The following is a 13070-nucleotide window of genomic DNA, read 5'->3' as shown; positions in this document are numbered from 1 at the left end:
TTTAGTTCCAGGCTGAAGTCCAGGGCTTAGGTTTTAGAGATCTTTGATGAAAACCTGCTCCAGAGCGCTCAGGGCCTCAGACTGGGGCGAAGGTTCACCTTCCAACAGGACAATGACCCTAAGCACACAGCTAAGACAACACAGGAGTGGCTTCGGGACAAGTCTCTGAATGTCCTTGAGTGGCCCAGCCAGAGCCCGGACTTGAACCCAATCGAACATCTCTGGAGAGACCTGAAAATAGCTGTGCAGCGACGCTCCCCATCCAACATGACAGAGCTTGAGAGGATCTGCAGAGAAGAATGGGAGAAACTTCTCAAATACAGATCTCAAATCAAATCAAATTTTATTGGTCACATGCGCCGAATACAACAGGTGCAGACATTACAGTGAAATGCTTACTTACAGCCCTTAACCAACAGTGCATTTATTTTAAAGAGCAGAAGAGCAGAAGTAAAATAAAATAACAGTAGGGAGGCTATATATACAGGGGGGTACCGGTGCAGAGTCAATGTGCGGGGGCACCGGCTAGTTGAGGTAGTTGAAGTAATATGTACATGTGGGTAGAGTTAAAGTGACTATGCATAAATAATTAACAGAGTAGCAGCAGCGTAAAAAGGATGGGGTGGGGGGGCAGTGCAAATAGTCCGGGTAGCCATGATTAGCTGTTCAGGAGTCTTATGGCTTGGGGGTAGAAGCTGTTGAGAAGTCTTTTGGACCTAGACTTGGCACTCCGGTACCGCTTGCCGTGCGGTAGCAGAGAGAACAGTCTATGACTAGGGTGGCTGGAGTCTTTGACAATTTTGAGGGCCTTCCTCTGACACCGCCTGGTATAGAGGTCCTGGATGGCAGGAAGCTTGGCCCCAGTGATGTACTGGGCCGTACGCACTACCCTCTGTAGTGCCTTGCGGTCGGAGGCCAAGCAGTTGCCATACCAGGCGGTGATGCAACCAGTCAGGATGCTCTCGATGGTGCAGCTGTATAATTTTTTGAGGATCTGAGGACCCATGCCAAATCTTTTCAGTCTCCTGAGGGGGAAAAGGCTTTGTCGTGCCCTCTTCACGACTGTCTTGGTGTGTTTGGACCATGCTAGTTCGTTGGTGATGTGGACACCAAGGAACTTGAAGCTCTCAACCTGTTCCACTACAGCCCTGTCGATGAGAATGGGGGCGTGCTCAGTCCTCTTTTTTTTCCTGTAGTCCACAATCATCTCCTTTGTCTTGGTCACGTTGAGGGAGAGGTTGTTGTCCTGGCACCACACGGCCAGGTCTCTGACCTCCTCCCTATAGGCTGTCTCATCGTTGTCGGTGATCAGGCCTACCACTGTTGTGTCGTCGGCAAACTTAATGATGGTGTTGGAGTCGTGCCTGGCCATGCAGTCATGGGTGAACAGAGAGTACAGGAGGGGACTGAGCACGCACCCCTGAGGGGCCCCCGTGTTGAGGATCAGTGTGGCAGATGTGTTGTTACCTACCCTTACCACCTGGGGGCGGCCCGTCAGGAAGTCCAGGATCCAGTTGCAGAGGGAGGTGTTTAGTCCCAGGATCCTTAGCTTAGTGATGAGCTTAGAGGGCACTATGGTGTTGAATGCTGAGCTGTAGTCAATGAATAGCATTCTCACGTAGGTGTTCCTCTTGTCCAGGTGGGAAAGGGCAGTGTGGAGTGCAATAGAGATTGCATCATCTGTGGATCTGTTGGGGCGGTATGCAAATTGGAGTGGGTCTAGGGTTTCTGGGATAATGCTGTTGAAGTGAGCCATGACCAGCCTTTCAAAGCACTTCATGGCTACAGACGTCAGTGCTACGGGTCGGTAGTCATTTAGGCAGGTTATCTTAGAGTCCTTGGGCACGGGGACTATGGTGGTCTGCTTGAAACATGTTGGTATTACAGACTCAGTCAGGGACATGTTGAAAATGTCAGTGAAGACACTTGCCAGTTGGTCAGCACATGCTCGGAGTACACGTCCTGGTAATCCGTCTGGCCCTGCGGCCTTGTGAATGTTGACCTGCTTAAAAGTCTTACTCACATCGCCATGGAGAGCGTGATCACATAGTCATCCGGAACAGCTGGTGCTCTCATGCATGCTTCAGTGTTGCTTGCCTCGAAGCGAGCATAGAAGTGGTTTAGCTCGTCTGGTAGGCTTGTGTCACTGGGCAGCTCGCGGCTGTGCTTCCCTTTGTAGTCTGTAATAGTTTTCAAGCCCTGCCACATCCGACGAGCGTCAGAGCCAATGTAGTACCATTCAATCTTAGTCCTATATTGACTCTTTGCCTGTTTGATGGTTCGTCGGAGGGCATAGCGGGATTTCTGCCAAGCTAGTAGCGTCACACCCAAGAAGACTCGAGGCTGTAATCGCTGCCAAAGGTGCTTCAACAAAGTACTGAGTAAAGGGTCTGAATACTTATGTAAATGTGATATTTACGTTTTTTATTTGTAATACATTTGCAAAAATGTCTAAAAACCTGTTTTTGCTTTGTCGTTATGGGGTATTGTGTGTAGATTGATGAGGCAATTTTTGATGAGGCTGTAACAAAATTTCTGAATGCACTGTACAGTATAATTATAGATATATATACTGTATATATGCAGTATATATGTATTTTTTTTACATATCGATACTTGGAGTCAAAGTATCAATATAATATCGTCCAAAATAATATTGTGATAAGTAACTGTATCGGTTTCCCCCATCACTATCATATACTATGTATACTAACACTAACATGTGATTCTGTGTTTGTGTGTGTTTAAATGTACGTGTACCTGTGCGTGCACCTTTTTGTGTGTGTGTGTGTGTGTGCATGTGTGTGCGTGCATGCATGCCTGTGTGTGATCATCTGTGTGTGTTCCTCTATAGGGAGTGTTGTCGGTTCTTCGGGGACGACGGGCTGACAGCCAAGGTGTTCTTCAGTAAGGTGGCTCCGTTCGGCTTGCTGTGGATCCTCACCAACTATCTGTACCTACAGGTACTGTGCTGCTTTCCCCTCAACCTGGGATGTGTGTGTGTGTGTCAGGTTAGGGACTGTGACAGTATTGTATAGTGACTGCAGCTGTAACAGGCGTCGCTGTGCTTAGCAGTATAGCTTCCTTCACCGTCCCTGTCCCCTTACTGGACTCAAACTATTGACCCTCTGCTTCAAAAACACACGTGACAACATCTTAGCCGACTATGCCACCGAAAATCTAGCAATTGGGCGAAGTGGGTCATTTTAAGCTGTGGCATGTGATCTTGTCTCTAACGCAGGCCCTGAGGAAGATCAACACTACAGACGTGTCAGCTCTGTTCTGCTGCAACAAGGCCTTCGTATTCCTTCTCTCCTGGATCGTACTGAGAGACCGCTTCATGGGCGTCAGGGTGAGTTACTCTGCGTGTGGGTCTGTGTGTGTGTGTGTGTGTGTGTGTGTGTGTGTGTGTGTGTGTGTGTGTGTGTGTGTGTGCGTGTGTGTTTAACGCACAAAGTCTGTCAGGAGATGTCCTGGGAACCTACGAAGAGAGATAGCATTCTGACTGGAGATTCCTCCAGGTATGAGTAGATGAGAGTTCACTTCATGGGTAGATAAAAACGTCCCCTTTCTTTATCTTGTAGAACACTGACTCAGTCTCAGTTGAACTAGCTAGGTCCTACCTATTTATGACCACAGACTCAGTTTCAGTTGAACTAGCTAGGTCCTACCTAATTATGACCACAGACTCAGTTTCAGTTGAACTAGCTAGGTCCTACCTAATTATGACCACAGACTCAGTTTCAGTTGAACTAGCTAGGTCCTACCTAATTATGACCACAGACTCAGTTTCAGTTGAACTAGCTAGGTCCTACCTAATTAAGTTAGAGCAGACAGTAATTAACTGTGTGTCCCTGATTCCCTGTTCTAGTGGGCTTTAACCTGGATGAACCAGGGGCTAATTGCTCCCTGCCTCCCAGACTCTGACACTTCCTTTCTATTAAAACCTCTCTTTGTTGGAGCCTAGTTTGCATCACAAATGGCAACCTATTTCCTTTATAGTACACTACTTTTGACCAGAGTGATATGTGCCCTGGTCAAAGGTAGTACTACATAGGAAATAGGTTGCCATTTGAGACGCAGCCTAAACCTTCTCTGTTCTGGAGCCCTGTGTTCCCCAAAGGAATTAAGAGGATTCAGTAAGAAGAGTTGAGGGCATGGAGAGCAGACCTGAGTTCAGAAGAGTTGAGGGCATGTAGAGCAGACCTGGGTTCAGAAGAGTTGAGGGCATGGAGAGCAGACCTGGGTTCAGAAGAGTTGAGGGCATGGAGAGCAGACCTGTGTTCAGAGTTGAGGGCATGGAGAGCAGACCTGGGTTCAGAGTTGAGAGCATGGAGAGCAGACCTGGGTTCAGAAGAGTTGAGGGTATGGAGAGCAGACCTGGGTTCAGAAGAGTTGAGGGCAGGGAGAGCAGACCTGGGTTCAGAAGAGTTGAGGGTATGGAGAGCAGACCTGGGTTCAGAGTTGAGGGCATGGAGAGCAGACCTGGGTTCAGAAGAGTTGAGGGCATGGAGAGCAGGCCTCGGTTCAGAGTTGAGGGCATGGAGAGCAGACCTGGGTTCAGAGTTGAGGGTATGGAGAGCAGACCTGGGTTCAGAGTTGAGGGCATGGAGAGCAGACCTGGATTCAGAAGAGTTGAGGGCATGGAGAGCAGGCCTCGGTTCAGAGTTGAGGGCATGGAGAGCAGACCTGGGTTCAGAAGAGTTGAGGGCATGGAGAGCAGGCCTGGGTTCAGAAGAGTTGAGGGCATGGAGAGCAGACCTGGGTTCAGAGTTGAGGGCATGGAGAGCAGACCTGGGTTCAGAGTTGAGGGCATGGAGAGCAGACCTGCGTTCAGAGTTGAGGGCATGGAGAGCAGGCCTCGGTTCAAAAACTATTTTAAGTATTTTAAATACTGTTTACAGTTTTGGAACTATTCCATTAAGCCAGGTAAACTCAATCAAGTTTTGGGCATTCAGAAGATAACCTGTACTGCAGTGCAGAAAAAAAACATTTGCTTTCAAGTGGATGTAACTGCTCCGTCAGGGCTGGGGGATATTTCATTAAGGGTTATTGTTAGATGATTGTTAATGAACTTGGACCTTGGCGTCACTCTGCGAGAGAGTTTGTCAAATTAACAATGTACCTTGCTGCACCAAAGGTATTCTGAAAAGTAACTATAAGTAAGTTGCTGGATAGAACCAAGCTAAGGATGTCCTGGCTGGCTGAGAGTTCCCTTCTCTCTACAGCGGTACCGTAAAACCTAATGTGGAAACTGAAGTGTGTCCTTCTCTCTACAGCGGTACTGAAAAGCCTAATGTGGAAACTGAAGTGTGTCCTTCTCTCTACAGCGGTACTGAAAAGCCTAATGTGGAAACTGAAGTGTGTCCTTCTCTCTACAGCGGTACTGAAAAGCCTAATGTGGAAACTGAAGTGTGTCCTTCTCTCTACAGCGGTACTGAAAAGCCTAATGTGGAAACTGAAGTGTTTTATTTTTATTTTTATTTTATTTAACCTTTATTTAACCAGGTAAGGCAGTTGAGAACAAGTTCTCATTTACAACTGCGACCTGGCCAAGATAAAGCGTACAGGTCACAGTGGTGTGTAGTGTATGGGGCTTTGGAGACAAAACGGATGGCACTGTGATAGACTACATCCAATTTGCTGAGTAGAGTGTTGGAGGCTATTTTGTAAATGACATCGCCGAAGTCAAGGATCGGTAGGATAATCAGTTTTACGAGGGCATGTTTGGCAGCATGAGTGAAGGAGGCTTTGTTGCGAAATAGGAAGCCAATTCTAGATTTAACTGTGGATTGGAGATTCTTAATGTGAGTCTGGAAGGAGAGTTTACAGTCTAACCAGACACCTGGTTAGAAGCGGGGGGGGGGGGGGGGGCATGGGCAAGTTGCAGCGGAGGGTGCAGAGCTGGTGGCCGGGGTAGTGGTAGCCAGGTGGAAAGCATGGCCAGCCGTAGCAAAATGCTTGTTGAAATTCTCGATTATTGTAGATTTATCGGTGGTGATAGTGTTTCCTAGCCTCAGTGCAGTGGGCAGCTGGGAGGAAGTGCTCTTATTTTCCATGGACTTTACAGTGTCCCAAAACTTTTTGGAGTTAGTGCTACAGGATGCAAATTTCTGTTTGAAAAAGTTAGCCTTTGCTTTCCTAACTGCTTGTGTATATTGGTTCCTAACTTCCCTGAAAAGTTGCATATCGCGGGGGCTATTTGATGCTAATGCAGTACGCCACAGGATGTTTTTGTGCTGGTCAAGGGCAGTCAAGTCTGAGGAGAACCAGGGGCTATATCTGTTCTTAGTTCTGTATTTTTTGAATGGGGCATGTTTATTTAAGATTGAGAGGAAATTACTTTTAAAGAACAACCAGGCATCCTCTACTGACGGAATGAGATCTATATCCATCCAGGATACCTGGGCCAGGTCAATTAGGAAGGCTTGCTCGCTAAAGTGTTTTAGGGATCGTTTGACAGTGATGAGGGGTGGTCGTTTGACCGCGGACCCGTTACGGACGCAGGCAATAAGGCAGTGATTGCTGAGATCCTGGTTGAAGACAGCGGAGGTGTATTTAGAGGGTAAGTTAGTCAGGATGATATCTATGAGGGTGCCCATGTTTACGGATTTAGGGTTGTACCTGGTAGGTTTGTTGATAATTTGTGTGAGTATGTCACGATCGTCATATGGAACAGACCAAGGCGCAGCGTGATGAACAAACATACTTTAATTAGTTAAAGTTTAAACACAATACAAAACAAGAAACAACTCGTGACGTCCAACGGTATCAATGACCGAACACGGAACAAAAACCCACAAACACAAAGGGAAAACAGACAGTTTAAATATGGCTCCCAATCAGAGACAACCAGCCAACAGCTGACACTCGTTGCCTCTGATTGGGAGTCACTCAGGCAAACATAGAATACAACAAACTAGAATGAACACCACAGAATGAACACACCCTGGCTCAACATATAGAGTCCCAGAGCCAGGGTGTGACAGTACCCCCCCCTAAAGGCGCGGACTGCGACCGCGCCTCAACTAAAACAAAACAGGGAAGGGCGGGCATACCTCCTCGGCGGCGGTTCTGGCTCCGGCCTTGACCACCACCCTCCAATTAACCCCCCATAGCGCCCCTGGTCCAGTCTGGCCCCGCTGGCTGGAGCTGAACTTGACACTGGTGGAGCGGATTGCTCTAGCTCCGGCGCGAAGCATCTGACCGGTGCCGGACCAGCCACCGGTGGAACAGGCACGGCCCGTGCCGGACTGACGACGCACACCACTGGCTTGGTGTGGGGAGCAGGAGCGGGCCGCGCCGGGCTGACGAAACGCACCACTGACTTGGTGCGGGGAGCAGGAGCGGGCCGGACCGGGCTGAAGAAGCGCACCACTGACTTGGTGCGGGGAGCAGGAGCGGGCCGGACCGGGCTGACGAAACGCACCACTGACTTGGTGCGGGGAGCAGGAATGGGCCGGACCGGGCTGACGACGCGCACCACTGACTTGGTGCGGGGAGCAGGAACGGGCCGTGCCGGGCTGACGAAGCGCACCACTGACTTGGTGCGAGTGGCAGGAACAGGCCGGACCGTACTGGGAACACACACCACTGGCCCTACGTGGGGATCAGGAACAGGCCGGACCGGACTGGCAACACACGCCAGTACCTCTCGCCGTGCCTCTACATCCTCCTTCCCCCTGGTGACCAGTGACTCCCGTAACCTGGCGGCCTCCTGCTGCCCCGTCGTCCACGGCGTTAGCCCCCCCTAAAAAATGTATGGGCTTCACTCCTACCCGTGGCCAAGGCCTCCATCCTTCTTGCCAGACTCGCACTCATCTCCTCCCAAGTCCATCCTCTCTCCTCGTCACGCTGCTTGATCCAGTCGAGGTGGGTTTTTCTGTCACGATCGTCATATGGAACAGACCAAGGCGCAGCGTGATGAACAAACATACTTTAATTAGTTAAAGTTTAAACACAATACAAAACAAGAAACGACTCGTGACGTCCAACGGTATCAATGACCGAACACGGAACAAAAACCCACAAACACAAAGGGAAAACAGACAGTTTAAATATGGCTCCCAATCAGAGACAACCAGCCAACAGCTGACACTCGTTGCCTCTGATTGGGAGTCACTCAGGCAAACATAGAATACAACAAACTAGAATGAACACCACAGAATGAACACACCCTGGCTCAACATATAGAGTCCCAGAGCCAGGGTGTGACAGAGTATGATAGTATGATAGAGCTCTGCAGGCTATCTCTACAGTAGATTGCAACTCCACCCCCATTGGCAGTTCTATCTAGACGTAAAATGTTATAGTTGGGGATGGAAATTTCAGAATTTTTGGTGGCCTTCCTAAGCCAGGATTCAGACACTGCTAGAACATCAGGGTTGTCGTAGTGTGCTAACGCAGTGAATAACTCAAACTTAGGAAGAAGACCAAGGCTTTTATGGTTACAGAAGTCAACAAATGATAGCTCCTGGGGAGTAGGAGTGATACTGGGGGCTGCAGGGCCTGGGTTAGCCTCTACATCACCAGAGGAACAGAGGAGGAGTAGAATAAGGATACGGCTAAAGGCTTTAAGAACTGGTCTTCTAGTGCGTTGGGTACAGAGAATAAAGGGGGCAGATTTCCGGGCGTTGTAGAAAAGATTCAGGGCATTCTGTACAGAAAGGGATATGGAAGGATATGAGTACTGTTGAGGTAAACCTAAGCGTTAGGTAACAATGAAAGAGATAGCATCACTGGAGGCACCGATTGAGCCGGTCTCGGCGTGTATGGGGGGTGGAACAAAGGAACTATTTGAGGCAGTTTGAGAGGGACTTGGGTTTCTACAGTGAAATTGTATAATAAGAACTAGCTGGAACAGCAATAAGCAAGGCATATTGACATGGGAGAGAGGCATAAAGCAATCACAGGTGTTATTAGAGAGAGCTAAGATAACAACTGGTAATGGCGATAAAGTTTGGGCTGAGGCTAAACAGAATAAACAGGACAGGGTACCGTGTAAAGGAACAGTCCAGCAGACATCAGCTGTGCAGCTGAGTGATCATAAGGTCCAGTGAACAGCAATATGTGAGTCCGAGAGCAGTTTGAAATTGGTGCTACAGCACAGGCTAGCAGGAAGCACAGTTGTAGTTTGCGTGTGCTAGCGGGCCGGGGCTAGCAGATGGATCTTCGTGGTCGACGTCGTAACGGGAAGCCTGTTAAAACCAAATCAGACGATTTTGTCGGCAAACCAGTCGTGTTGGATCGGCGGGGCTCAGTGTCAACACTAGGAGGTCCCGTCCGGTTGACAGAGAGGTAGATAGCCGGGAGATGGGCCTGGCTCGAGGCTAGCTCGAGGCTAACTGGTGCTTGCTAAGGGGCAATGGTAATTAGCCAACAACAGGTTGCAGCTAGCTGTGTCCTTGTAATGACATTATTTATATATGATCCTCTTCTGAACTGGAACAGTTTGCTCTCAGAGAGATAGAGAAGACAGAAATTAGTGTTGATGTAGAGCGGGATTCCCGGGTCGCCAGTGGGACCCGACAGAGAAGTGTGCGGCGCGGTCGGAATGGTTCACGCTGCAGGCGGGCACCGGGCGGTCAGAAAGACACATTCAGGACGAAAATATTATTTTACACCCGCAAATGATTGTATAATGGTTGTATCGCCATTTTAAATGTGTTGCGAATTGGTTATAAAACCACTTATCTATCACATGAATCCCTCTCTGTCATTCTGGCTGCTTGTGTCCCCCCCCCCACCTCCAACTGGGACTGACTTTACACAACCGGCTCGCACGGATGCTTCAAACAGTGGCGGCACATGTCATTTAGTTTGTGTAAGCAATTATCAGCTTGCATTTCTCACTGGAAAGTATGTTATTAATCCTTTTCTAAAGGTAATGAAATAATGGTAATATGACTGGGCAATAGTCAGCCTATTAATAGCCTTTCCCTTCTCTTAGTTAGAGTTGAGATGACCCACATTTTCTAAGTGACTTTTTGTCTGGGCTACTTCAAATGAGTTTGTTTACACTGGAGTTTGTTTTAATAAAATGACTTTATTCCAACCAGCAAATGTTTTATGAAATTATGCATTCGTTGCACAATATAATGCATAAAATGGTGGTTTTCAAGATGTTTAATTTTAACATTGTGGGACTGGGCAGGAGCTGGAAGAGATCTGGCGGGAGCAGGTGGGATGTCGGCAAAAAAAAACCTGTGGGCGCGGTATGAAATCTCGTGGGAGCGGGCTCAAACTCATTTGAAGCAGCCCAGACAAAAAGTCACGGTACCAAAAAAATTGTCCCGCACAGTCCTGTCTTGATGAACCTGTAGCCTAGATTTAGAACTCCCAAACTAGGTCCCATGCAGTCCCCTTATTCAAAAAGTGCCTCAGAGTAGAAAGGCTGATTTAGCATCAGGTCCCCCTGTCCATATAATCATATTCATTATGATCTCAAAGGTCAAACTGATCCTAGATCCGCCCTCCTATTCTGAGAAGTTCAGGTCTCTCTTGCAAAATACATTTTATCTCACTGTGACTAATCCGGATAAATGAATGAATGTGTGTATGTACTGTATGTGTGAATAACTAGAGGGAAGGTCTGGAAGGAAAACAGCTAATCTGAATGTCTCCCTCGCTCTCTCTCGCTCTCCCTCCCGTCATTATCCCTCACTACCCCCGTCTGTGATGAAAGCTCTGAGTAATCCTCCTATTTCTTTCTCTCTCTCTCTCTCCCCCATCTCTCTCCTGTCTCCTCTCCCTCCTCCCTCCTCTCTCCCTCATCCCTACTCTCTCTCTAATTCTCTCTCCCTCTAATTCTCTCTCTCTCCCTCCTCTCTCCCTCTCTCTCTCTAACTCTCACTCTCGCTCTCTCTCTCTCTCTGACTGGTGATGGATATTGCAGTGTTTTGATGTCTGCAGTAATGCAGAGGATCATGGATGGGCTTTCCTTCAAATGAAAATGAAGAGTGAGGGAGAGAGAAGAGGAGAGGGTACGAGGGGGAGAGGCTGGGGAGAGGCTGGGGAGAGTCAGATCATCCCTCTGAAGTATGGCAGTGTTCTGGTACTTAGCTTGCAGATGGCTCGGGGCCCCAGGGCTATTTCCTGGGTGAGGTGGGTGGATAGCTGTCAGTAGGAGATGCTATATAAGGGATGGCATCTCTCCCATTCTGTACGTACAGCGCCTTCAGAAAGTATTTATACCCCTTGACTTACTCTACATTTTGTTGTGTTACAGCCTGAATTCAAATCTACACATAGACATGTCTAATTGCATTTATTGCATTGTGAATAAGGCTGTAACGTAACAAAAGGTGGAAAACAGTCAAGGGGTCTGAATACTTTCCGAATGAACTGTATGTACAGGTATCTGCCAAAATAAAGGAAACACCAACATAAAGTGTCTTAATAGGGCGTTGGGCCACCACGAGCCAGAACAGCTTCAATGTGCTTTGGCACAGATTCTACAAGTGTCTGGAACTCTATTGGAGGTATCCGACACCATTCTTCCACGAGAAATTACATAATTTGGTGATTTGTTGATGGTGGAAAACACTGTCTCAGGCGCGGCTCCAGAATCTCCCATAAGTGTTCAATTGGGTTGAGAACTGGTGACTGAGACGGCCATGACATATGGTTTACATCGTTTTCATGTTCACCATTCAGTGACCACTCGTGCCCTGTGGATGGTGGCATTGTCATCCTATGGGGGCATAGCCATGGTAGCCAAAATAATGGCCAAAATAATGGCCTGCCCAGCATTTTTACACATGACCCTAAGCATGATGGGATGTTAATTGCTTAATTAACTCAGGAACCACACCTGTGTGGAAGCACCTGCTTTCAATATACTTTGTATCCCTCATTTACTCAAGTGTTTCCATTATTTTGGCAGTTATATCTCTGAGTGTATCTCCGAGTCCTGTATCTCCCTCCTGTAGTTTTATGTTGTTATGGAGAGGTGTGAGAGGTGTGAGAGTAACCTTGCCTAGGCTTTAGCTCAGCAAGGTAGCACAGCCTCCCTTGAGGCACACGAGACCCACCCAGGTTCTAACCCAATCAGTCACACACACATTTCTCCGCTGGAGTTTTGTATTTTCATTTAACCTTTATTAAACTCGGAAAGACCCTTGGGGTTAGAAACCTCTTCTGCGAGTGTGGCCTAGTGTTGTGGTGGATTGGTGGGAGTGTGAGTGAGAGACTGCCTCAAACCCAGAGCACAGACCCAGTCTTGGTCCATTTCCCCATTCCCTGACCTTGGGTTTGCTGACACAGCAGTGTGTGAGAAAGGAAAACAAAAGGGTCAATTTCCCAGAAACCCATGCAGCAAAGCAGCAGGCTTCTCAGAGAAACTAATCTCGGTAGAAAGGTGACTGACCATAGAAATAAAATTACCATGTCAGCCATATTGAGTATACCCATGAGTGTTCCAGTCAGATTGCCATGGTATGAGGTGCGTTATATCTTCTAGTAATTATATTTCTATGTGACTGACATAGCTGGCATTCCTAGAGAATGGACATCCCCATTCAAGTCAACGTTGCGTAATGGGTTGAACTGGCAGGTCATTCTATATTTTATGTAGCTAAAGAGGTGACTGACAGGCAGGCAGCCTGCAATGCAGAAAGAGAGAGAGAGGGAGAAAGAGGGTGATATATAAACGAATTGGCGAGGCCACTAGAACAGTCTGCAGCACCCGGCCTCACTCTACTAGAATCTGAAGTCGATTGTCTACTGTTTGCTGATGATCTGGTGCTTCTGTCACCAACCAAGGAGGGCCTACAGCAGCACCTAGATCTTCTGCACAGATTCTCCCATACCTGGGCCCTGACAGTAAATCTCAGTAAGACAAAGATATTGGTGTTCCAAAAAAGGTCCAGTTGCCAGGACCACCAATACAAATTCCATCTAGAGACCGTTGTCTTAGAGCACACAAAAAAACTACACATACCTCAGCCTAAACATCAGCGCCACAGGTAACTTCCACAAAGCTGTGAACGCTCTGAGAGACAAGGCAAGAAGGGCCTTCTATGCCATCAAAAGGAACATAAAATTCAACATACCAATTAGGATCTTGCTAA

At 47.9% G+C, this 13070-nt stretch overlaps 1 protein-coding gene across 1 annotated transcript in view; it reads left to right on the top strand.

Annotated features, from left to right (window-relative positions):
• The window catches only part of LOC311119065 (solute carrier family 35 member F3-like), a gene marked incomplete at its 3' end in the record, with an annotated part of 56415 nt that overhangs the window by 35998 nt on the left and 7347 nt on the right, over nucleotides 1–13070 (top strand). The window contains exons 4-5 of the mRNA XM_084193817.1: nucleotides 2855–2963; nucleotides 3242–3352. Of these exons, the coding sequence (XP_084049943.1) occupies nucleotides 2855–2963; nucleotides 3242–3352 (220 nt within the window). The remainder of the gene's footprint in view (nucleotides 1–2854; nucleotides 2964–3241; nucleotides 3353–13070) is intronic.

Source organism: Coregonus lavaretus (genome assembly GCF_964263955.1).
Source record: "Coregonus lavaretus genome assembly, contig: HAP1_SCAFFOLD_1307, whole genome shotgun sequence".
In the NCBI taxonomy this organism is placed as follows: Eukaryota; Metazoa; Chordata; class Actinopteri; order Salmoniformes; family Salmonidae; genus Coregonus; species Coregonus lavaretus.
Note: the sequence above shows the minus strand (reverse complement) of the source record. Positions and strands in the feature narration are given on the sequence as shown.